The sequence below is a fragment of the Oncorhynchus mykiss genome, chromosome 10 (genome assembly GCF_057628025.1).
Source record: "Oncorhynchus mykiss isolate SJ-2025 chromosome 10, ASM5762802v1, whole genome shotgun sequence".
NCBI classification, from domain to species: domain Eukaryota; kingdom Metazoa; phylum Chordata; class Actinopteri; order Salmoniformes; family Salmonidae; genus Oncorhynchus; species Oncorhynchus mykiss.
The window spans coordinates 59,089,853-59,113,741 of record NC_143031.1 but is presented as its reverse complement, the minus strand read 5'-3'; the positions used below and the strand labels follow the sequence as shown (position 1 = coordinate 59,113,741).

Below are 23,889 nucleotides of genomic sequence, written 5' to 3'. Positions count from 1 at the left end.
TGTACCTATAATGAAAATTACAGGCCTCTCTCCTTTTTAAGTGGGAGAACTTGCACAATTGGTGGCTGACTAAATACTTTTTTGCCCCACTGTATTTTGTGATATGAATACCACGTTTGTCTACTTCACCATCAGCTCATTTTATCGGTAAACAGCTCTATAAAAAATATTTTGTCGTGCCCCGACTTTCTAGTTAATTACATTTAATATATTAATTACGGATTTTATAGAATAGCATGTCATAGCACTTAATCTGGCATAGCCAAAAACACAACACATGTGTTTGATGTTTTTGATAACATTCCACCAATTCCGCTCCAGCCATTACCACAAGACCGTCCTCCACAATAAAAGCATCACCAACCCCCCTGGGCACACAACCCTCCCAATGAAAAAAATAAGTTAGACAACCCTTCCTTATTTTGGACCACACACCAGTAAACTTCGAACGGTCCCTAATTAGTAAAGAATCACATGTCTGCAGTACATTTGAAGTCTAGCATCACTCTGCTTAATCACAAACAGATCATAACATTGGGAAAATGGTAATTCTCTTTTGGCCAAAACATTGTTAATCTGTTCTGGAAATCTGTTCTAGGATTTGGGGTTGAACGAGCCTGATTACACAATAATGTGCAAATCTCTACAATATACTTTTGTGGGTGTAGTCAATGATAATACAGATGGAGGTAATGACACGTCAGCACTGGTTGTAATAGGTATGGCCAAACCTAGTCCAGAGAGAGGCAGAGTAGGCAGGCCTTTGTTCCAGCAAAGCACTAACAAACGGAAAATACTTATGATGGTCTTGAGTCAAAAGAACCATGATTCATTAATTCATGTTGAGCTGGAACAAAATGCATACGTGTAAACTGCAGTAGGCTATGTGTTTGACAACTATCATAGAACAACCAATGAAGTTGTGAAATCTAGTTCAGTTGGGAAGAACTTACCCAGTATGCTTGCTTTGCCAACCCAACCACTTGATTTCTTAAACAAACAACTTGTAAGCTAATACCAGACGTTATATTTAATAATGTGAAGAAGCAGGCCTACACTAACCTCATATAATCATCCTGATCTTGCAAACACAAGATCAGGATGGTTAAATGAGGCTTATACCCGAAGCACAGACCGAGTTGTTCTGAAAAGCCAGGAACTGTTGTGTCCAAAAATGTATTACAATAAATAAATAGTCACAAGTAAATAGTAAAAAGAAACTGAAGCTCAATAATACTGATTGCAGCTTCAGTTACAGTAAAGCACCAATGCAATTGACTTCTGTCACTTGCTAAGCATTCAGGACCGTAATGGACAGTTTTGAGTAATGAAATGCCATAGACCTAATAAGGCAATATTATGAACAATGACTATGGTCATCTTCAGTGGCTTGTCTAATGCTAACACCTGAGTAAACTGTTTCTTCAACCCTCTCGGAGGCATCTGCACAATCATGTCCTCGCTGAAAAAAGAACATACTGGTTAATTACTTTAACACGTATAGCACAGAGACAAAGCAAAAACATCTACGTATAATACTAACTGAAATTACACATTTCTGTGAGAGTTCCAGTTCCGTTTCACTTTGTGTCAGGTCTGGTCTTTTCTGGACAATGTGATTCCTCATTTTATAAAGTGTGTATGTGTGTGTGTGTGTGTGTCCGAGAGTCTATAGAGTAAGAGAGAAGATAAAAAGGAGAGACATACTGTAGTCCTACAAGCATACCTTATTCCATTCACTTAGTGTAGGCTACATGCACTAAACATAAATACATATACCAACACTTCGATCTCACCGATTGTTGTGATGTAGGTGTATTCTGTGATAGTTGGACGACATCTACGTAGATTATATCAGTACCATCTGCATGAGAACATAGAACAACGACAATGTTACTCTTCTATTGATAATATCCACAGCTACATCCATAGAAGCCTGCTTTTTCATCAACAGCTTGATGAATATTGTATTTTTGCATCAAATCAGTATCAAAGAAATTCACCATATCAACTCAAGAGATGCAGGAAGAATATTGTATCATACTAACCTTTGTCTTTTAGTTGTTTTTTTCTCCAGTATATCCAAACTATTAGCCCAACGAGTGCCATCAAAACAACAGTAATCAGAACCCCAGACAGTATATATGTCCGTTTAGTGATTGAAGAAGGTACAGTGGGACCTAACATCAACACAAAAACACACAATCTTTGCATCAGGGTCAATTCATCTATCTCACACACTGAGCTCAAACATTACAATGTTGAGTAAAAGGGGTGAAAATGTTAAAATAAAGCTTTTCAAAACATGCAACTATTCTGTCACCATTTTTACGGTGTTGGAAAACTCCTGAAACGGTGGTAATTTTTTCCCATGCATAATGCTTTCAAATATTTTATGATGCATTGCAAAGAATGTACTGCGTCATGACTGAATCCAAATAGGTCAGATCAGGTTTGCAATGAGTAACTTCAATCAGACCCCCTTTCACCCGTAGATGGGGGAGGAAAGAACTATAGTGGGGATAGACACTCACAACCTGTTGTAAGTCAAGGGAGAAGATCCAGGCCTGTAATCTCCAAATTCACCAAAGGAAAGTGCTTTGTCTCAACAGATCTTTTGCCGCTGAAACTATAATACATTCAAAAGCAAATACTGGAACAATATTTCAAACGTAGAACTTCAGAAGTGATCAGAGGTCTATAGAACACTAATGTCATTTTGTTTGTTATTTTGTGATGTCATTAAAAAAGTTATAAAGAAAATACAGTAACTTAGAAAGTATCCACAATATAGAGCTGAAGTTTTCATACTATCGGTTGTGCATGTATTATGAAAAATGATTGAAGTGTTTTTGTTGAGAGAGGGATGGATTTGAGAAGCTATAGGAGATCATTGTTTTCCATAACTTTGTACAGTGAGTGATCCCCACCTCGAAGTGAGGTCAGAGAGTGTGTCAGCTGGCCCGGAACCGCCCCTTTCGAGCAAAATGTATAAATTATGTGTTATGCAATATCATAAATTGGACTAGAAAAAGCATGAAGCTGCAGCTCCGCAATTAAAATGGTTTGAACTTTGAATCTCAACACAAGGTGGAGATGATAAACTCACAATCACTGCTATGGCTGATTATCTGTCCTAAGTAAAGTATCTTCGAAAGCGAATTTAAGTAAGCCCATCCTGTTGTTCTGCTCAAACCACTGGATTACGCTGCTCTCATCACCCCACTGGGGTGGCTAGTCTATCTTCAAAGAAGCATCTTCAAGAGGAATTTGAAGGAAAATCTGTTCAGGATTACACAAGTCACCGGATACTGGACAATTACGAAGAAGGCCAACAGGAGAAGAGTTATTTGAACCATTTCGGACAATCAGGGCCTTACAAGCGTGCCGCGAAAAGGCACAACACCCTTCCCAAGGCTGCCCCGTTCACCGAGATATCCCAGGCGAACCCAGGCACTTCACATAAGTACATTTAATGATTTCTTGTTCAAAGCGGGTGGCGGTTCGTGTGCAAAATAGATGGTTAGTGTAGGTGAGAGTAGTATTAGAATGTGGCAATGTTAAGTGTCTCTCTCCCTCAATCTCTTCATTAACAAGCATTCATGTTGTTGTCATTCCTCTAGGGACCTGTCACGCCCTGGTCTTAGTATTTTGTGTTTTCTTTATTATTTTGGTCAGGCCAGGGTGTGACATGGGTTTTTGTATGTGGTGTGTTTTGTCCCGGGGTTTTGTTAGGTATTGGGTTTGTGGCTTAGTAGGGTTATCTAGCATAGTCTATGGCTGTCTAGAGTGGTTCTCAATCAGAGGCAGGTGTTTATAGTTGTCTCTGATTGGGAACCATATTTAGGCAGCCATATTCTTTGAGTCTTTCGTGGGTGATTGTTCCTGTCTCTGTGTTTGCACCAGATAGGGCTGTTTTGAGTTTTCACATTTCTTGTTTTGTTAGTTATTTCATGTATAGTTGTCTTTATTAAAAACATGAATAACCACCACGCTGCATTTTGGTCCGCCTCTACTTCACCTAAAGAAAACCGTTACAGGACCGGTTTTCAGTGTATCAAGTCTCCAATAAATCAGTGTAGTGTGTGTTTGTCCTGTGTTCCCATTTAATTAGATAGTAAATAAATAATTAAACAAATTTGTGTGGTACTTTGACCACATAAGTAAGGTTTGGGTTTTTGCAGGTAAAAGGTTATGACTGTTCAGAATGGTGATATAAGAGCTTATGATTAATAAGTTGACTGTTTATAGATGTGATAGGTAAAGATCTTTCAGAGTTTAATTTGGGAGATGGTAACTCTTTTTAAAGAACTGCTCCCGTGGTGCCCCAGATCCTAATGAGTTAATTGTTACCTGATTAATTTAATCTGGTAAAAATTAAACATAGTTAGTTAATTAGATAAATAACAGTCTTCAGATTAATGTTAGTAAAGTCAGGACAACTGTATGTACTAAATTCTCAAGTGATAATGTAACAATGCATCAATTACTTTTAATACAGCATAAACATTGTAAAGTATATCCAGAAAAAATACATAAAACACCTTTTAATTTTTCCACAAGACCCACAAAAGTGTCATTTTTTTTCTATAGATACATATTTTTTAATAATCATTTTAAAATATTTTATCTAAGTCAGTTAAGAACAAATTCTTATTTACAATGATGGCCTACACCGAACAACCCGGAAGATGCTGGGTGAATTGTGCGCCACCTTATGGGACTCCCTATCACGGCCGGTTGTGATACAACCTAAACCCGAACCCGGGTTTCTGTCGTGATGCCTCTAGCACTGAGATGCAGTGCCTTAGACCGCTGTGCCACTTAGGAGCCCTAGTTAGAAAGAACTTATCACATTATCGGTTTCTTTTCTATAACAGTGTAGTGGTGCACAACTCAGGTGCTGCTGTCTCATGCTCCTGGTGGTTTCTCCTGGCACTTAATTGATAAATTCATGTTACTTATTGCCTAGATAGTGCACAAACTTGGGGTGTAATTCACTCATAGCCACGGGAAGTAGGGTGCAGCACCCCCTGAAAAATCGGAATAAAAATTTTCACAAAAGTAGTGCACTGGGACTTATTAATATTCTTGTATTAGCGTACTAATATAGCCATCTGCTGTGGGGGCAAAACTTTTCTTCCACCCCCCCCTCGGTTCGGACTATTGATTACACCCCTAGCTTCTGAGATAGAAATCAGTCTTTGATTCAAAATAAAGACGGAAGTCAGCATGCACTGTGGACCTGAAGGACTGGAGCTAAACACATCTGATGAAAAGTAAAGGAACCATCTAGCATATTAAGTGAAACCCAGATAGTAAGGATGTAGAAATTGCACAATGATTTTACTGTTTTACTGCACATTAATACAATATGTTATGGCTCAGTGTTAAGAAAATATGCAGTATTCTTTTCATAAAAAAATAGCATATAATTTAATCAAATTAAACTATTACTCATATAAAAGAAAATGTTGTACCTTTCTCACATTCCAAATTGTCACATTTTAAGGAAGCATCTGATCTTGTTTGAGCGCAAAGTATTTTTAGATTGAGATCTTTGCATTGTTTTTACATTACCATCACAACTACAGAGAACCCGAGGGTCTCCAGAGGGGGATCCTACGAAGCAAGCTAGATCTACTCAGGGCTTTCTAAAGCTAACCAGCTCCAGCTCAGGCTTCATTAGTAGTACAGCGTTGGATATTTATCTTCCATCTGCCACTCAGGCTTGTAACTCCACATGCATGTCGCACATGGCTACACAGCAAAATCATCAGTGTTCATATCCTGGTACAATCAGTTGTTGTTGATTTTTGTTTTTACTTTGTGTTACTATAAACAGACTGAACACCAGCTGGTGCTGCTTTTGAAGTTGTTCCTTCAATCAGGGTGTCAAATTGGTCAATTGGACAGTACGTAGTCTGCTATCGTGCCATGGCTGTGTCATGGTTGACTAAGTTAAACATATGTATCCCTTCATGGGTAGTGTGATGTGTAAGATGAATTTTTACTGGCAGTCATTAACGGCTGTTGAAATGTGTTCCCTTTTCTTTCTTTCTTCCGTTTTGTCGGAATATAACAGGATATAATGAGGACTGCATGAAATACTGTATGTCTCTCTGCCGATAGGCAGATGTAATGGACATAGAACTGGTCTTGCAATATTTATAGGTCTTTTTTCACATTTTCTATTTTTTTCAGACACTTGGATCCAATGAACTGAGCAAGCTGGGCTGACATGCTTATAGCCTTGCTAGGACTTTCAAATATGACCATGAATCTATAATATTGTGCTGTTATTATTTCTATTAATATGATCGATTTTGTTTAAAAAATAAAAATTCAGACTGTTTTGCATGTTATTTGGTTAGTTCTCTCTTAAACACCCTCATAGATATGCTATATACAGTGCCTTGCGAAAGTATTCGGCCCCCTTGAACTTTGCGACCTTTTGCCACATTTCAGGCTTCAAACATAAAGATATAAAACTGTATTTTTTTGTGAAGAATCAACAACAAGTGGGACACAATCATGACGTGGAACGACATTTATTGGATATTTCAAACTTTTTTAACAAATCAAAAACTGAAAAATTGGGCGTGCAAAATTATTCAGCCCCCTTAAGTTAATACTTTGTAGCGCCACCTTTTGCTGCGATTACAGCTGTAAGTCGCTTGGGGTATGTCTCTATCAGTTTTGCACATCAAGAGACTGACATTTTTTCCCATTCCTCCTTGCAAAACAGCTCAAGCTCAGTGAGGTTGGATGGAGAGCATTTGTGAACAGCAGTTTTCAGTTCTTTCCACAGATTCTCGATTGGATTCAGGTCTGGACTTTGACTTGGCCATTCTAACACCTGGATATGTTTATTTTTTTAACCATTCCATTGTAGATTTTGCTTTATGTTTTGCATCATTGTCTTGTTGGAAGACAAATCTCCGTCCCAGTCTCAGGTCTTTTGCAGACTCCATCAGGTTTTCTTCCAGAATGGTCCTGTATTTGGCTCCATCCATCTTCCCATCAATTTTAACCATCTTCTGTTACGGTGCGTGAATGAGGACCCAAAAGCGAATTAACTTAAACAGAGCTTCTTTAATTACCAAACATAGGTAGGCTCAGACGGACCGGCAGATTCCGACAGGACAAGACAAGGTTACAGCAAACATGACGACAGTCTGGTTCAGGCATGAAACACAACAAACAAGAATCCGACAAGGACAGGAACAAAAACAGAGAGAGATATAGGGGACTAATCAGAGGGAAAAGGGGAACAGGTGGGAGAAGGGGTGACGAGGTAGTCAAGAGGAGACAAGGAACAGCTGGGGGAAAGCGGGGGAGAAAAGGTAACCTAACAACGACCAGCAGAGGGAGACAGGGTGAAGGGAAAGGACAGAGACAAGACACAACATGACAGTACATGACAGTACCCCCCCACTCACCGAGCGCCTCCTGGCGCACTCGAGGAGGAAACCTGGCGGCAACGGAGGAAATCCTCGATCAGCGCACGGTCCAGCACGTCCCGAGAGGGAACCCAACTCCTCTCCTCAGGACCGTACCCCTCCCAATCTACGAGGTACTGGTGACCACGGCCCCGAGGACGCATGTCCAAAATTCTACGGACCCTGTAGATGGGTGCGCCCTCGACAAGGATGGGGGGGGGGGGGAAGACGAGCGGGGGCGCGAAGGACGGGCTTGATGCAGGAGACATGGAAGACCGGGTGGACGCGACGAAGGTATCGCGGAAGAAGAAGTCGAACTGCGACAGGATTAATGACCCGAGAAATACGGAACGGACCAATGAACCGCGGGGTCAACTTGCGAGAAGCCGTCTTAAGGGGAAGGTTCTGAGTGGAGAGCCAAACTCTCTGACCGCGACAATATCTAGGACTCTTAGTTCTACGCTTATTAGCAGCCCTCACAGTCTGCGTCCTATAACGGCAAAGTGCAGACCTGACCCTCTTCCAGGTGCGCTCGCAACGTTGGACAAAAGCCTGAGCGGAGGGGACGCTGGACTCGGTGAACTGAGATGAGAACAGCGGAGGCTGGTACCCGAGGCTACTCTGAAAAGGAGATAGCCCGGTCGCAGACGAAGGAAGCGAGTTGTGGGCGTATTCTGCCCAGGGGAGCTGTTCTGACCAAGACGCAGGGTTGCGAAAAGAAAGACTGCGTAAGATGCGACCAATAGTCTGATTGGCCCGTTCTGCTTGACCGTTAGACTGGGGGTGAAAGCCGGAAGAGAGACTGACGGAAGCCCCAATCAAACGGCAAAACTCCCTCCAAAATTGAGACGTGAATTGCGGACCTCTGTCCGAAACGACGTCTGACGGAAGGCCATGAATTCTGAAAACATTCTCGATGATGATTTGTGCCGTCTCTTTAGCAGAAGGAAGCTTAGCAAGGGGAATGAAATGAGCCGCCTTAGAGAACCTATCGACAACCGTAAGAATAACAGTCTTCCCCGCTGACGAAGGCAGTCCGGTGACAAAATCTAAGGCGATGTGAGACCACGGTCGAGAGGGAATGGGAAGCGGCCTGAGACGGCTGGCAGGAGGAGAGTTACCGGACTTAGTCTGCGCGCAGACCGAACAAGCAGCCACGAAACGACGCGTGTCATGCTCCCGGGTGGGCCACCAAAAACGCTGGCGAATGGAAGCAAGCGTACCCCGAACGCCAGGGTGGCCGGCTAACTTGGCAGAGTGAGCCCACTGAAGAACGGCCAGACGAGTAGGAACGGGAACGAAAAGAAGGTTCCTAGGACAAGCGCGCGGCGACGGAGTGTGAGTGAGCGCTTGTTTTACCTGCCTCTCAATTCCCCAGACAGTCAACCCGACAACACGCCCCTCAGGGAGAATCCCCTCGGGGTCAGTGGAGGCTACTGAAGAACTGAAGAGACGAGACAAAGCATCAGGCTTGGTGTTCTTAGAGCCCGGACGATAAGAAATCACGAACTCGAAACGAGCGAAAAACAGCGCCCAACGCGCCTGACGCGCATTAAGTCGTTTGGCAGAACGGATGTACTCAAGGTTCCTATGGTCAGTCCAAACGACAAAAGGAACGGTCGCCCCCTCCAACCACTGTCGCCATTCGCCTAGGGCTAACCGGATGGCGAGCAGTTCGCGGTTACCCACATCATAGTTACGTTCCGACGGCGACAGGCGATGAGAAAAATACGCGCATGGGTGGACCTTGTCGTCAGAGAGGGAGCGCTGAGAAAGAATGGCTCCCACGCCCACCTCTGACGCGTCAACCTCGACAACGAACTGTCTAGAGACGTCAGGTGTAACAAGGATAGGAGCGGATGTAAAACGATTCTTGAGGAGATCAAAAGCTCCCTGGGCGGAAACGGACCACTTAAAGCACGTCTTGACAGAAGTAAGGGCTGTGAGAGGAGCTGCCACCTGACCGAAATTACGGATGAAACGACGATAGAAGTTCGCGAAGCCGAGAAAGCGCTGCAGCTCGACGCGTGACTTAGGGACGGGCCAATCAATGACAGCTTGGACCTTAGCGGGATCCATCTTAATGCCTTCAGCGGAAATAACAGAACCGAGAAATGTGACGGAGGAGGCATGAAAAGTGCACTTCTCAGCCTTCACAAAAAGACAATTCTCTAAAAGGCGCTGGAGGACACGTCGAACGTGCTGAACATGAATCTGGAGTGACGGTGAAAAAATCAGGATATCGTCAAGGTAAACGAAAACAAAGATGTTCAGCATGTCTCTCAGGACATCATTGACTAATGCCTGAAAGACAGCTGGAGCGTTAGCGAGGCCGAAAGGAAGAACCCGGTATTCAAAGTGCCCTAACGGAGTGTTAAACGCCGTCTTCCACTCGTCCCCCTCCCTGATGCGCACGAGATGGTAAGCGTTACGAAGGTCCAACTTAGTGAAAAACCTGGCTCCCTGCAGGATCTCGAAGGCTGAAGACATAAGAGGAAGCGGATAACGATTCTTCACTGTTATGTCATTCAGCCCTCGATAATCTATGCAGGGGCGCAGAGACCCGTCCTTCTTCTTGACAAAAAAAACCCCGCTCCGGCGGGAGAGGAGGAGGGGACTATGGTACCGGCGTCAAGAGCTACAGACAAATAATCTTCGAGAGCCTTACGTTCGGGAGCCGACAGAGAGTATAGTCTACCCCGGGGGGGGGGTGGTTCCCGGAAGGAGATCAATACTACAATCATACGACCGGTGTGGAGGAAGAGAGGTGGCCCTGGACCGACTGAACACCGTGCGCAGATCGTGATATTCCTCCGGCACCCCTGTCAAATCACCAGGCTCCTCCTGTGAAGAAGAGACAGAGGAAACAGGAGGGATAGCAGACATTAAACATTTCACATGACAAGAGACGTTCCAGGAGAGGATAGAATTACTAGACCAATTAATGGAAGGATTATGACAAACTAGCCAGGGATGGCCCAAAACAACAGGTGTAAAAGGTGAACGAAAAATTAAAAAAGAAATGGTTTCACTATGATTACCAGAAACAGTGAGGGTTAAAGGTAGCGTCTCACGCTGAATCCTGGGGAGAGGACTACCATCCAGGGCGAACAAGGCCGTGGGCTCCTTTAACTGTCTGAGAGGAATGTCATGTTCCCGAGCCCAGGTCTCGTCCATAAAACAGCCCTCCGCCCCAGAGTCTATTAAGGCACTGCAGGAAGCTGACGAACCGGTCCAGCGTAGATGGACCGACAAGGTAGTGCAGGATCTTGAAGGAGAGACAGGAGTAGTAGCGCTCACCAGTAGCCCTCCGCTTACTGACGAGCTCTGGCCTTTTACTGGACATGAAGTGACAAAATGACCAGCGGAACCGCAATAGAGACAGAGGCGGTTGGTGATTCTCCGTTCCCTCTCCTTAGTCGAGATGCGGATACCTCCCAGCTGCATGGGCTCAGCACCCGAGCCGGCAGAGGAAGATGGTAGTGATGCGGAGAGGGGGGCGACGGAGAGCGCGAGCTCCTTTCCACGAGCTCGGTGACGAAGATCAACCCGTCGCTCAATGCGAATAGCGAGTTCAATCAAGGAATCCACGCTGGAAGGAACCTCCCGGGAGAGAATCTCATCCTTTACCTCTGCGCGGAGACCCTCCAGAAGACGAGCGAGCAAGGCCGGCTCGTTCCAGCCACTGGAGACAGCAAGAGTGCGAAACTCAATAGAGTAGTCTGTTATGGATCGATTGCCTTGACATAGGGAAGACAGGGCCCTGGAAGCCTCCTCCCCAAAAACAGATCGATCAAAAACCCGTATCATCTCCTCCTTAAAGTCCTGATACTGGTTAGTACACTCAGCCCTTGCCTCCCAGATTGCCGTGCCCCACTCACGAGCCCGTCCAATAAGGAGAGATATGACGTAGGCGACACGAGCAGTGCTCCTGGAGTAAGTGTTGGGCTGGAGAGAAAACACAATATCACACTGGGTGAGGAACGAGCGGCATTCAGTGGGCTCCCCAGAGTAACACGGCGGGTTATTGATTCTGGGCTCCGGAGATTCGAAAGCCCTGGAAGTGGCCGGTGGATCGAGGCGGAGATGGTGAACCTGTTCTGTGAGGTTGGAGACTTGGGTGGCCAGGGTCTCAACGGCATGTCGAGCAGCAGACACTTCCTGCTCGTGTCTGCCTAGCATCGCTCCCTGGATCCCGACGGCTGAGTGGAGAGGATCCGAAGTCGCTGGGTCCATTCTTGGTCGGATTCTTCTGTTACGGTGCGTGAATGAGGACCCAAAAGCGAATTAACTTAAACAGAGCTTCTTTAATTACCAAACATAGGTAGGCTCAGACGGACCGGCAGATTCCGACAGGACAAGACAAGGTTACAGCAAACATGACGACAGTCTGGTTCAGGCATGAAACACAACAAACAAGAATCCGACAAGGACAGGAACAAAAACAGAGAGAGATATAGGGGACTAATCAGAGGGAAAAGGGGAACAGGTGGGAGAAGGGGTGACGAGGTAGTCAAGAGGAGACAAGGAACAGCTGGGGGAAAGCGGGGGAGATAGGTAACCTAACAACGACCAGCAGAGGGAGACAGGGTGAAGGGAAAGGACAGAGACAAGACACAACATGACAGTACATGACATCTTCCCTGTCCCTGCTGAAGAAAAGCAGGCCCAAACCATGATGCTGCCACCACCATGTTTGACAGTGGGGATGGTGTGTTCAGCTGTGTTGCTTTTACGCCAAACATAACGTTTTGCATTGTTGCCAAAAGTTCAATTTTGGTTTCATCTGACCAGAGCACCTTCTTCCACATGTTTGGTGTGTCTCCCAGGTGGCTTGTGGCAAACTTTAAACAACACTTTTTATGGATATCTTTAAGAAATGTCTTTCTTCTTGCCACTCTTCCATAAAGGCCAGATTTGTGCAATATACGACTGATTGTTGTCCTATGGACAGAGTCTCCCACCTCAGCTGTAGATCTCTGCAGTTTATCCAGAGTGATCATGGGCCTCTTGGCTGCATCTCTGATCAGTCTTCTCCTTGTATGAGCTGAAAGTTTAGAGGGATGGCCAGGTCTTGGTAGATTTGCAGTGGTCGGATACTCCTTCCATTTCAATATTATCGCTTGCACAGTGCTCCTTGGGATGTTTAAAGCTTGGGAAATATTTTTGTATCCAAATCCGTCTTTAAACTTCTTCACAACAGTATCTCGGACCTGCCTGGTGTGTTCCTTGTTCTTCATGATGCTCTCTGCACTTTTAACGGACCTCTGAGACTATCACTGTCATGTTGTCTTGTCTCTGTCCTTTCCCTTCACCCTGTCTCCCTCTGCTGGTCGTGTCAGGTTACCTTTTCTCCCCCGCTTTCCCCCAGCTGTCCCTTGTCTCCTCTAACTACCCATTCACCCCGTTCCCCACCTGTTCCCTTTTTCCCTCTGATTAGGTCCCTATATCTCTCTCTGTTTCTGCTCCTGTCCTTGTCGGATTCTTGTTTGTTTGTTTGTGTTTCATGCCTGAGCCAGACTATCGTCATGTTTGCTGTAACCTTGTCCTGTCCTGTCGGAATCTGCCGGTCTATCTGAGCCTACCTATGTTTTGTTATTAAAGAAGCTCTGTTTAAGTTAGTTCGCTTTTGGGTCCTCATTCACTCACCTTAACAGAAGAATCCGACCAAGAATGGACCCAGCGACTTCGGATCCTCTCCACTCAGCCGTCGAGATCCAGGGAGCGATGCTAGGCAGACACGAGCAGGAATTGTCTGCTGCTCGACATGCCGTTGAGACCCTGGCCACCCAAGTCTCCAACCTCACAGAACAGGTTCACCATCTCCGCCTCGATCCACCGGCCACTTCCAGGGCTTTCGAATCTCCGGAGCCCAGAATCAATAACCCGCCGTGTTACTCTGGGGAGCCCACTGAATGCCGCTCGTTCCTCACCCAGTGTGATATTGTGTTTTCTCTCCAGCCCAACACTTACGCCAGGAGCACTGCTCGTGTCGCCTACGTCATATCTCTCCTTACTGGACGGGCTCGTGAGTGGGGCACGGCAATCTGGGAGGCAAGGGCTGAGTGTACTAACCAGTATCAGGACTTTAAGGAGGAGATGATACGGGTTTTTGATCGATCTGTTTTTGGGGAGGAGGCTTCCAGGGTCCTGTCTTCCCTATGTCAAGGCAATCGATCCATAACAGACTACTCTATTGAGTTTCGCACTCTTGCTGCCTCCAGTGGCTGGAACGAGCCGGCTTTGCTCGCTCGTCTTCTGGAGGGTCTCCGCGCAGAGGTAAAGGATGAGATTCTCTCCCGGGAGGTTCCTTCCAGCGTGGATTCCTTGATTGAACTCGCTATTCGCATTGAGCGACGGGTTGATCTTCGTCACCGAGCTCGTGGAAAGGAGCTCGCGTTCTCCGTTGCCCCCCTCTCCGCATCACTACCATCTTCCTCTGCCGGCTCGGGAGCTGAGCCTATGCAGCTGGGAGGTATCCGCATCTCGACTAAGGAGAGGGAACGGAGAATCACCAACCGCCTCTGTCTCTATTGCGGTTCTGCTGGTCATTTTGTCACTTCATGTCCAGTAAAAGCCAGAGCTCATCAGTAAGCGGAGGGCTACTGGTGAGCGCTACTACTCCTGTCTCTCCTTCAAGATCCTGCACTACCTTGTCGGTCCATCTACGCTGGACCGGTTCGTCAGCTTCCTGCAGTGCCTTAATAGACTCTGGGGCGGAGGGCTGTTTTATGGACGAGACCTGGGCTCGGGAACATGACATTCCTCTCAGACAGTTAAGGGAGTCCACTGCCTTGTTCGCCCTGGATGGTAGTCCTCTCCCCAGGATTCAGCGTGAGACGCTACCTTTAACCCTCACTGTTTCTGGTAATCATAGCGAAACCATTTCTTTTTTGATTTTTCGTTCACCTTTTACACCTGTTGTTTTGGGCCATCCCTGGCTAGTTTGTCATAATCCTTCCATTAATTGGTCTAGTAATTCTATCCTCTCCTGGAACGTCTCTTGTCATGTGAAATGTTTAATGTCTGCTATCCCTCCTGTTTCCTCTGTCTCTTCTTCACAGGAGGAGCCTGGTGATTTGACAGGGGTGCCGGAGGAATATCACGATCTGCGCACGGTGTTCAGTCGGTCCAGGGCCACCTCTCTTCCTCCACACCGGTCGTATGATTGTAGTATTGATCTCCTTCCGGGAACCACTCCCCCCCGGGGTAGACTATACTCTCTGTCGGCCCCCGAACGTAAGGCTCTCGAGGATTATTTGTCTGTAGCTCTTGACTCCGGTACCATAGTCCCCTCCTCCTCTCCCGCCGGAGCGGGGTTTTTTTTTGTCAAGAAGAAGGACGGGTCTCTGCGCCCCTGCATAGATTATCGAGGGCTGAATGACATAACAGTTAAGAATCGTTATCCGCTTCCTCTTATGTCTTCAGCCTTCGAGATCCTGCAGGGAGCCAGGTTTTTCACTAAGTTGGACCTTCGTAACGCTTACCATCTCGTGCGCATCAGGGAGGGGGACGAGTGGAAGACGGCGTTTAACACTCCGTTAGGGCACTTTGAATACCGGGTTCTTCCTTTCGGCCTCGCTAACGCTCCAGCTGTCTTTCAGGCATTAGTCAATGATGTCCTGAGAGACATGCTGAACATCTTTGTTTTCGTTTACCTTGACGATATCCTGATTTTTTCACCGTCACTCCAGATTCATCTTCAGCACGTTCGACGTGTCCTCCAGCGCCTTTTAGAGAATTGTCTTTTTGTGAAGGCTGAGAAGTGCACTTTTCATGCCTCCTCCGTCACATTTCTCGGTTCTGTTATTTCCACTGAAGGCATTAAGATGGATCCCGCTAAGGTCCAAGCTGTCATTGATTGGCCCGCTCCTAAGTCACGCGTCGAGCTGCAGCGCTTTCTCGGCTTCGCGAACTTCTATCGTCGTTTCATCCGTAATTTCGGTCAGGTGGCAGCTCCTCTCACAGCCCTTACTTCTGTCAAGACGTGCTTTAAGTGGTCCGTTTCCGCCCAGGGAGCTTTTGATCTCCTCAAGAATCGTTTTACATCCGCTCCTATCCTTGTTACACCTGACGTCTCTAGACAGTTCGTTGTCGAGGTTGACGCGTCAGAGGTGGGCGTGGGAGCCATTCTTTCTCAGCGCTCCCTCTCTGACGACAAGGTCCACCCATGCGCGTATTTTTCTCATCGCATGTCCCCGTCGGAACGTAACTATGATGTGGGAAACCGCGAACTGCTCGCCATCCGGTTAGCCCTAGGCGAATGGCGACAGTGGTTGGAGGGGGCGACCGTTCCTTTTGTCGTTTGGACTGACCATAGGAACCTTGAGTACATCCGTTCTGCCAAACGTCTTAATGCGCGTCAGGCGCGTTGGGCGCTGTTTTTCGCTCGTTTCGAGTTCGTGATTTCTTATCGTCCGGGCTCTAAGAACACCAAGCCTGATGCTTTATCTCGTCTCTTCAGTTCTTCAGTAGCCTCCACTGACCCCGAGGGGATTCTCCCTGAGGGGCGTGTTGTCGGGTTGACTGTCTGGGGAATTGAGAGGCAGGTAAAGCAAGCGCTCACTCACACTCCGTCGCCGCGCGCTTGTCCTAGGAACCTTCTTTTCGTTCCCGTTCCTACTCGTCTGGCCGTTCTTCAGTGGGCTCACTCTGCCAAGTTAGCCGGCCACCCTGGCGTTCGGGGTACGCTTGCTTCCATTCGCCAGCGTTTTTGGTGGCCCACCCGGGAGCATGACACGCGTCGTTTCGTGGCTGCTTGTTCGGTCTGCGCGCAGACTAAGTCCGGTAACTCCCCTCCTGCCGGCCGTCTCAGGCCGCTTCCCATTCCCTCTCGACCGTGGTCTCACATCGCCTTAGATTTTGTCACCGGACTGCCTTCGTCAGCGGGGAAGACTGTTATTCTTACGGTTGTCGATAGGTTCTCTAAGGCGGCTCATTTCATTCCCCTTGCTAAGCTTCCTTCTGCTAAAGAGACGGCACAAATCATCATCGAGAATGTTTTCAGAATTCATGGCCTTCCGTCAGACGTCGTTTCGGACAGAGGTCCGCAATTCACGTCTCAATTTTGGAGGGAGTTTTGTCGTTTGATTGGGGCTTCCGTCAGTCTCTCTTCCGGCTTTCACCCCCAGTCTAACGGTCAAGCAGAACGGGCCAATCAGACTATTGGTCGCATCTTACGCAGTCTTTCTTTTCGCAACCCTGCGTCTTGGTCAGAACAGCTCCCCTGGGCAGAATACGCCCACAACTCGCTTCCTTCGTCTGCAACCGGGCTATCTCCTTTTCAGAGTAGCCTCGGGTACCAGCCTCCGCTGTTCTCATCTCAGTTCGCCGAGTCCAGCGTCCCCTCCGCTCAGGCTTTTGTCCAACGTTGCGAGCGCACCTGGAAGAGGGTCAGGTCTGCACTTTGCCGTTATAGGACGCAGACTGTGAGGGCTGCTAATAAGCGTAGAACTAAGAGTCCTAGATATTGTCGCGGTCAGAGAGTTTGGCTCTCCACTCAGAACCTTCCCCTTAAGACGGCGTCTCGCAAGTTGACCCCGCGGTTCATTGGTCCGTTCCGTATTTCTCGGGTCATTAATCCTGTCGCAGTGCGACTTCTTCTTCCGCGATACCTTCGTCGCGTCCACCCGGTCTTCCATGTCTCTTGTGTTAAGCCCGTTCTTCGCGCCCCCGCTCGTCTTCCCCCCCCCCCCCCCCATCCTTGTCGAGGGCGCACCCATCTACAGGGTCCGCAGGATTTTGGACATGCGTCCTCGGGGCCGTGGTCACCAGTACCTTGTTGATTGGGAGGGGTACGGTCCGGAGGAGAGGAGTTGGGTTCCCTCTCGGGACGTGCTGGACCGTGCGCTGATCGAGGATTTCCTCCGTTGCCGCCAGGTTTCCTCCTCGAGTGCGCCAGGAGGCGCTCGGTGAGTGGGGGGGTACTGTCATGTTGTCTTGTCTCTGTCCTTTCCCTTCACCCTGTCTCCCTCTGCTGGTCGTGTCAGGTTACCTTTTCTCCCCCGCTTTCCCCCAGCTGTCCCTTGTCTCCTCTAACTACCCATTCACCCCGTTCCCCACCTGTTCCCTTTTTCCCTCTGATTAGGTCCCTATATCTCTCTCTGTTTCTGCTCCTGTCCTTGTCGGATTCTTGTTTGTTTGTTTGTGTTTCATGCCTGAGCCAGACTATCGTCATGTTTGCTGTAACCTTGTCCTGTCCTGTCGGAATCTGCCGGTCTATCTGAGCCTACCTATGTTTTGTTATTAAAGAAGCTCTGTTTAAGTTAGTTCGCTTTTGGGTCCTCATTCACTCACCATAACAATCACAGTGCAGGTGCATTTATACTGAGACTTGATTACACACAGGTGGATTGTATTTATTATCATTAGTCATTTAGGTCAACATTGGATCATTCAGAGATCCTCACTGAACTTCTGGAGAGAGTTTGCTGCACTGAAAGTAAAGGGGCTGAATAATTTTGCACGCCCAATTTTTCAGTTTTTGATTTGTTAAAAAAGTTTGAAATATCCAATAAATGTCGTTCCACTTCATGATTGTGTCCCACTTGTTGTTGATTCTTCACAAAAAAATACAGTTTTATATCTTTATGTTTGAAGCCTGAAATGTGGCAAAAGGTCGCAAAGTTCAAGGGGGCCGAATACTTTCGCAAGGCACTGTACCTATGGGGCTTTGAATATGTGAGTGAAGGGTGGTAGTAATGAATGATGTTATCATGGGACTGCCCATATGTTCTTCTGGCCTACACCAAATTGGCGGCCAAGGGTTTGGCTTATGACGCATAGGTGTGTCATGAGTAAGGGAAATGGTCTGATGGTCTTAGTGACAACAGACCTCCTAGATATGGTGACATACAACTTAGGAAATACATGAGTTCTGCCCCGAACAAAAGAAAGACAGCATCTTATATACCTGAGATCACACCTTATCCTATGTCAAACCCTGCATGTGCAGCTAAATAACAAGTCATTCTTAACACAAGGTTTCTGAGAACCTGTCTCAGCGGTATGCAAATCTACCCTTGTTTCAGAGAAAAACAGACGCTGTCTCTCTGTGTCTCGCCATCACCCACAGTCCCTTTTCTCACAGACACGGGGCTGTGGGTTTTGGCAGAGACCTAGACGGACCTCAATATTCAGCTATACAGTGAGCACAAGTACAATGGCACGTAAGCAAATTAATAACAATCAATGGTGGGGGTCTTCTAATCAATTTTAACCATACTTTAAGTATATTTTAAACTTATCATTACGGTAATTGGTGTTAGGTTCTGAATAAACAGAGTAAAAACTCAAACAGACGACTAGAAAAAGCTCAAACCAAGTTTATTCACCCACTGAGTCAAACAGCTGCAAATACAAAAAGCATGATTACACTAGCACATATATTTTTTTGCCTCCTAGTAGGCGGTGTCAACTCCTTACACATCTAGACAGCCAATACATCTCTGTTGCTAGGCAGGAACTTAATTGGTTCCTCTCACTGGTGTAGTCAGGAACTGAATTGGTTCCTCTCACTGGTGTAGTCATGGCCCTGCCTGATGCTAGAACCTTTGTGGGCAGGGAAGTGTATGTGTATGAGAAAGGACTGTAGTAGGAGGGTTGTTGTGGTGGGCCCCTCTGGCCCCCCTCCCAGAGGTTTCTTCTCACTTCATCTGTTGACTTGACCTCGAGTCGAATTCCTCGCTCCTCCCTAGTTCTGCAGCTGGCCTGCCTTATCAGAGACTAACTATTGCTATTAATTAATAAGTTTATTTCAGGCTAGAATGCAACAGTGGGGAAATAAGTATAGAGAGCTACAATTGTAACGGCTAAGCAGATCATACAAAAATATAGATCTTAACATAAATAAATAAAGAAACATATATAATATCTATTGTTTGCAGGAAACTCACTCTACAAATATAGATGAGGTTTGGTGGAAAAATGACTGGGAAGGAGAAATATATTTTTGTCATGGGCAAAGAAACTCAAAAAGGGTTGATTTATATTAATTAACAACAATTTTAATCTGATTGTGCAAACAGATCCTCAAGGAAGTTGGATCATTTTAAATATGCTATTGGACCAAAAACAGATCTGGATAATTAATCTACATGGGCCAAATAATGATGATCCACACTTCTTCGAAAAAATATATACAATAATCTATTTGTCACTTTCTGACCTTAGTTCCTTTGTTTAGTCTTTATTTTAGTATGGTCAGGGCGTGAGTTGGGGTGGGTTGTCTATGTTCGTTTTTCTATAATTTGGGATTTCTGTGTTTGGCCTAGTATGGTTCTCAATCAGAGGCAGCTGTCAATCGTTGTCCCTGATTGAGAATCATACTTAGGTAGCCTGGTTTCACTTTTGAGTTGTGGGTGATTATTTTCCGTTTCAGTGTTTGCACCATTCGGGACTGTTTTGGTTTTCATTTTGATTCTCTTGTTCTTTTTGTATTAGTCGTATTCATTGTCATTAAATTAGTATGGATACATACCACGCTGCATTTTGGTCCTCCGATCCTTCCTACTACTCCTCCTCAGAATAGGAAGACGAAAACCCTTACACTATTGAGCTCACATATAACAAATTAATCTATTATTACAGTGGGAGATTATAATACAGTTTTAAGTACCTCAATGGATCGTAAAGGAAATCATTCTACAAACTATCACCCTCATCCACTTAAGGAATGCCGAATATCATGGAAACATTATAACTAGTGGATATATGGAGGCTGAAAAACCCTGATATAATGAGATGTATATGGAGGAGGCTTAATCAAGTTAGCCCTCTTTACTACTTCCTGGTCTCGTTCTTGCTGGCATCAAAAGTTTTAAAGTATTAATAGGAGACCGAACGCGATCGGACCACCATCTAACTGGCCTCCATATAAATCTTACAGAATTTCCACGTGGACGGGATATTGGAAATTTGATCAAAGCCTACTGGATGACAATTTGTTCTTGAGAAAATAGTAGATTTTCTTCTGCACAATATACATGTAGGTAAAGCAGATCCCCATATTGTATGGTACACATTTAAAATTGACATTTAGAGGCCATTCATTAGTCATCATTTAAACCAAAGCAGTTTAGGTCAAAAGAGATTAGACTAAAAGGAAATAGAGGAAGTAACATCGCAGGTTGATGGTAATGGAAACGGTATTATAGAGGCACAAAATAGGTTAGAGGAAAGACTAAAATAATTGGAGGAACTTATTCAACAAGGATCAAGTGTAATTTATTCCAAAAATGAAGCGAATTGGATAGAACTTTTTGAAAAATGCACTAAATGTGTTGAATCTTCAACATAGAAATGCTACCAAAAATAGATTTACAGAAACGCGTTACAAATGACAGTCATTCATGATTCACCAAATTATATTTTGAAAGAGAGAAATATTTTAACCATGTTTTCTTTTCAGTCTTCCATCTCCACTAAATGATGTTGACTGTAAGGATTTATTTCCTAATAATAATAATAATGATGTAAACTTAAATGTACAGATACACCTGTGTGAAGATCAACTTACAGAGGAGGAACTTGAGGCAATTCAATATTTTCAGCCTGGAAAAACACCAGTAGGAAAATGTATGCACTCATACAAGTTGATCTGGATAAGAGCGTCTGCTAAATTACACTTTTAAAACAATTTTTTATACCTTTGATGGACTTAAAGATCCATTATTAGCATGTTTTAATTGCTCCTATAAAAATTGTAGACTTTCAGGGACTCAACAAGAAGGTGGTGAGTATAAAGATCAAGTCCATTTAAAAAAAGGTTTTACCAGATATTGTTCATCCTGACCAGACTGTTTTTTTACATGGACTATCTGTTGGAGATAATATTTGACAATTATCTGAAACAATTGAACATTATGAAACAAAGATACCAGGTCTGGTCTTCATAGCAGATTTCAAAAAGACGTCTGATAAAGTACAACTGGAATCTATAAATGCCCGGGCTACTTTAATTAATTTCAGTGAATAATTTTTACAATGGGTTAAAGTTATGTACAGCAACTCCAGGTGTAAAATGATTACTTCTCAAAGTATTGAGCTTTTAAAAAGGAGCTTTTAAAAAGGAGTAAAACAAGACTGTCCATGTCTATTTATTATGTACATCGAGATGCTAGCTATTAAAAAAAACATCAAGGGGTTAGAAATTCAGGGGTTAAAAACTGAAGTGTCAATGTAGTGTCTTTTCTTCAGTCCACAGTCTCATTAAAGATCACTTTTCTAGCCTCTCTGGACTAGAACCTAACTATGTACAAGCGTACCATATTACGTATTGGATCGTTAAGACACGTTTACACTAGTGTACCAATAAAATGGGCGGATGGTGAAATAGACATACTTGGTATTAATATCTCAAAATATAAATGGACTTACCAAAACCAATTTAAATAGAAAGTTTGCAAAAATAGATACGATTCTGCAACCACGGAGAGGTAAATACTTGTCTATTTGTGGAAAAATCACATTGATTAACTCTTTGGTCCTATTACAGTTTACTTACTAATGGCGCTGCCTACTCCAGACAACTAGTTTTTTTTAAATCATATGATCAAAAATATTTAATTTTATTTGGAATGTTAAGCCAGACAAAATCAAATGTGCCTATTTATATAATGAATATGAGTTTGGGGGGGCTAAAATGATTAAATATTAAAGCATTAAACCTCTCACTAAAAGTTTCACTCATTCAGAAGTTAAGCTTAAACCTGAAATGGTTATCCAGTAGATTATTAAGAACGTCTCATCCTTGGTCCAGAAATTTCCTTTATACAGAGTTTCATTTTCAATTAGTCGGGAATTGGAAGTTGTGTTTATTAAAACATGCCATCCAAACTTAAATGTTATCTTCCAGTGAATATATTACGGTTAAACTCAAATATACTGATTGATCAAAAATATTGAAAAATCTTCATGGATTTTTTTATTAATGGTATTATATTTATTAATTACATTATTAATAGAAACAGGATGTCACACATGCAGCGATTTAAAATATATGGGAATGTCTGCTGAATCAAAAAGTTACCAACTCATTGCAGCATTACCACAAAAATGGAGGCAGCAATTGGGAGAGGGGTAAAGGCAGGGAACTTGTTTGTCTTTCATACATTAAAGATAAAAATTGGCTGAAATGGATTGGCATGAATAGAAAAATATACCAGTACGACTTGCAAAATGAACGGGAAGAGATATTCGGTGTACCGATTCCATGGCACACGGTACATGAACTGACACAAAAAACAAACACTTCAACACTTTGAGTTTATGCCACCAACAGAATGATGTTTATATGGGGCATACAACAATCTCAGCTCTGTAGATTTTGCTGCGAAGAGACAATCACTACATAATTTACTCTGGTATTGCCCCTATGTACAGTTGAAGTTGGAAGTTTACAAACAGTGGGGAGAACAAGTATTTGATACACTGCCGATTTTGCAGGTTTTCCGACTTACAAAGCATGTAGAGGTCTGTAATTTTTAATCATAGATGCACTTCAACTGTGAGAGAGGGAATCTAAAAAATAAAACAAATCCAGAAAATCACATGGTATGATTTTTAAGTAATTAATTAGCATTTTATTGCATGACATAAGTATTTGATCACCCACCAACGAGTAAGAATTCCGGCTCTCACAGACCTGTTCGTTTTTCTTTAAGAAGCCCTCCTGTTCTCCACTCATTACCTGTATTAACTGCACCTGTTTGAACTCGTTACCTGTATAAAAGTCCACACACTCAATCGAACAGACTCCAACCTCTACACAATGTCCAAGACCAGAAGGCTGTGTAAGGACATCAGGGATAAAATTGTAGACCTGCACAAGGCTGGGATGGGCTACAGGACAATAGGCAAGCAGCTTGGTGAGAAGGCAACAACTGTTGGCGCAATTATTAGAAAATGCAAGAAGTTCAAGATGACGGTCAATCACCCTCGGTCTGGGGCTCCATGCAAGATCTCACCTCGTGGGGCATCAATGATCATGAGGAAGGTGAGGGATCAGCCCAGAACTACACAGCAGGACCTGGTCAATGACCTGAAGAGAGCTGGGACCACAATCTCAAAGAAAACCATTAGTAACACACTACGCCGTCATGGATTAAAATACTGCAGTGCACGCAAGGTCCCCCTGCTCATGCCAGCGCATGTCCAGGCCCGTCTGAAGTTTGCCAATGACCATCTGGATGATCCAGAGGAGGAATGGGGTGGTCTGATGGGACAAAAATAGAGCTTTTTGGTCTAAACTCCACTCGCTGTGTTTGGAGGAAGAAGAAGGATGAGTACAACCCCAAGAACACCATCCCAACCGTGAAGCATGGAGGTGGAAACATCATTCTTTGGGGATGCTTTTCTGCAAAGGGGACAGGATGACTGCACCGTATTGAGGGGAGGATGGATGGGGCCATGTATTGCGAGATCTTGGCCAACAACTTCCTTCCCTCAG

The 23,889-nt window shown here is 44.7% G+C and overlaps 1 protein-coding gene across 1 annotated transcript in view; it reads right to left on the bottom strand.

Moving 5' to 3' along the window:
- Positions 1 to 1,012: 1,012 nt before the first annotated feature.
- Positions 1,013 to 23,889, bottom strand: part of LOC149980094 (cell adhesion molecule CEACAM1-like) — a 37,897-nt gene continuing 15,020 nt past the window's right edge. Inside the window, exons 4-6 of the mRNA XM_090187220.1 lie at positions 2,049 to 2,180; positions 1,797 to 1,864; positions 1,013 to 1,462 (exon numbers count right to left, since the gene is read on the bottom strand). Of these exons, the coding sequence (XP_090043346.1) occupies positions 1,358 to 1,462; positions 1,797 to 1,864; positions 2,049 to 2,180 (305 nt within the window). The 3' untranslated portion in view covers positions 1,013 to 1,357. The remainder of the gene's footprint in view (positions 1,463 to 1,796; positions 1,865 to 2,048; positions 2,181 to 23,889) is intronic.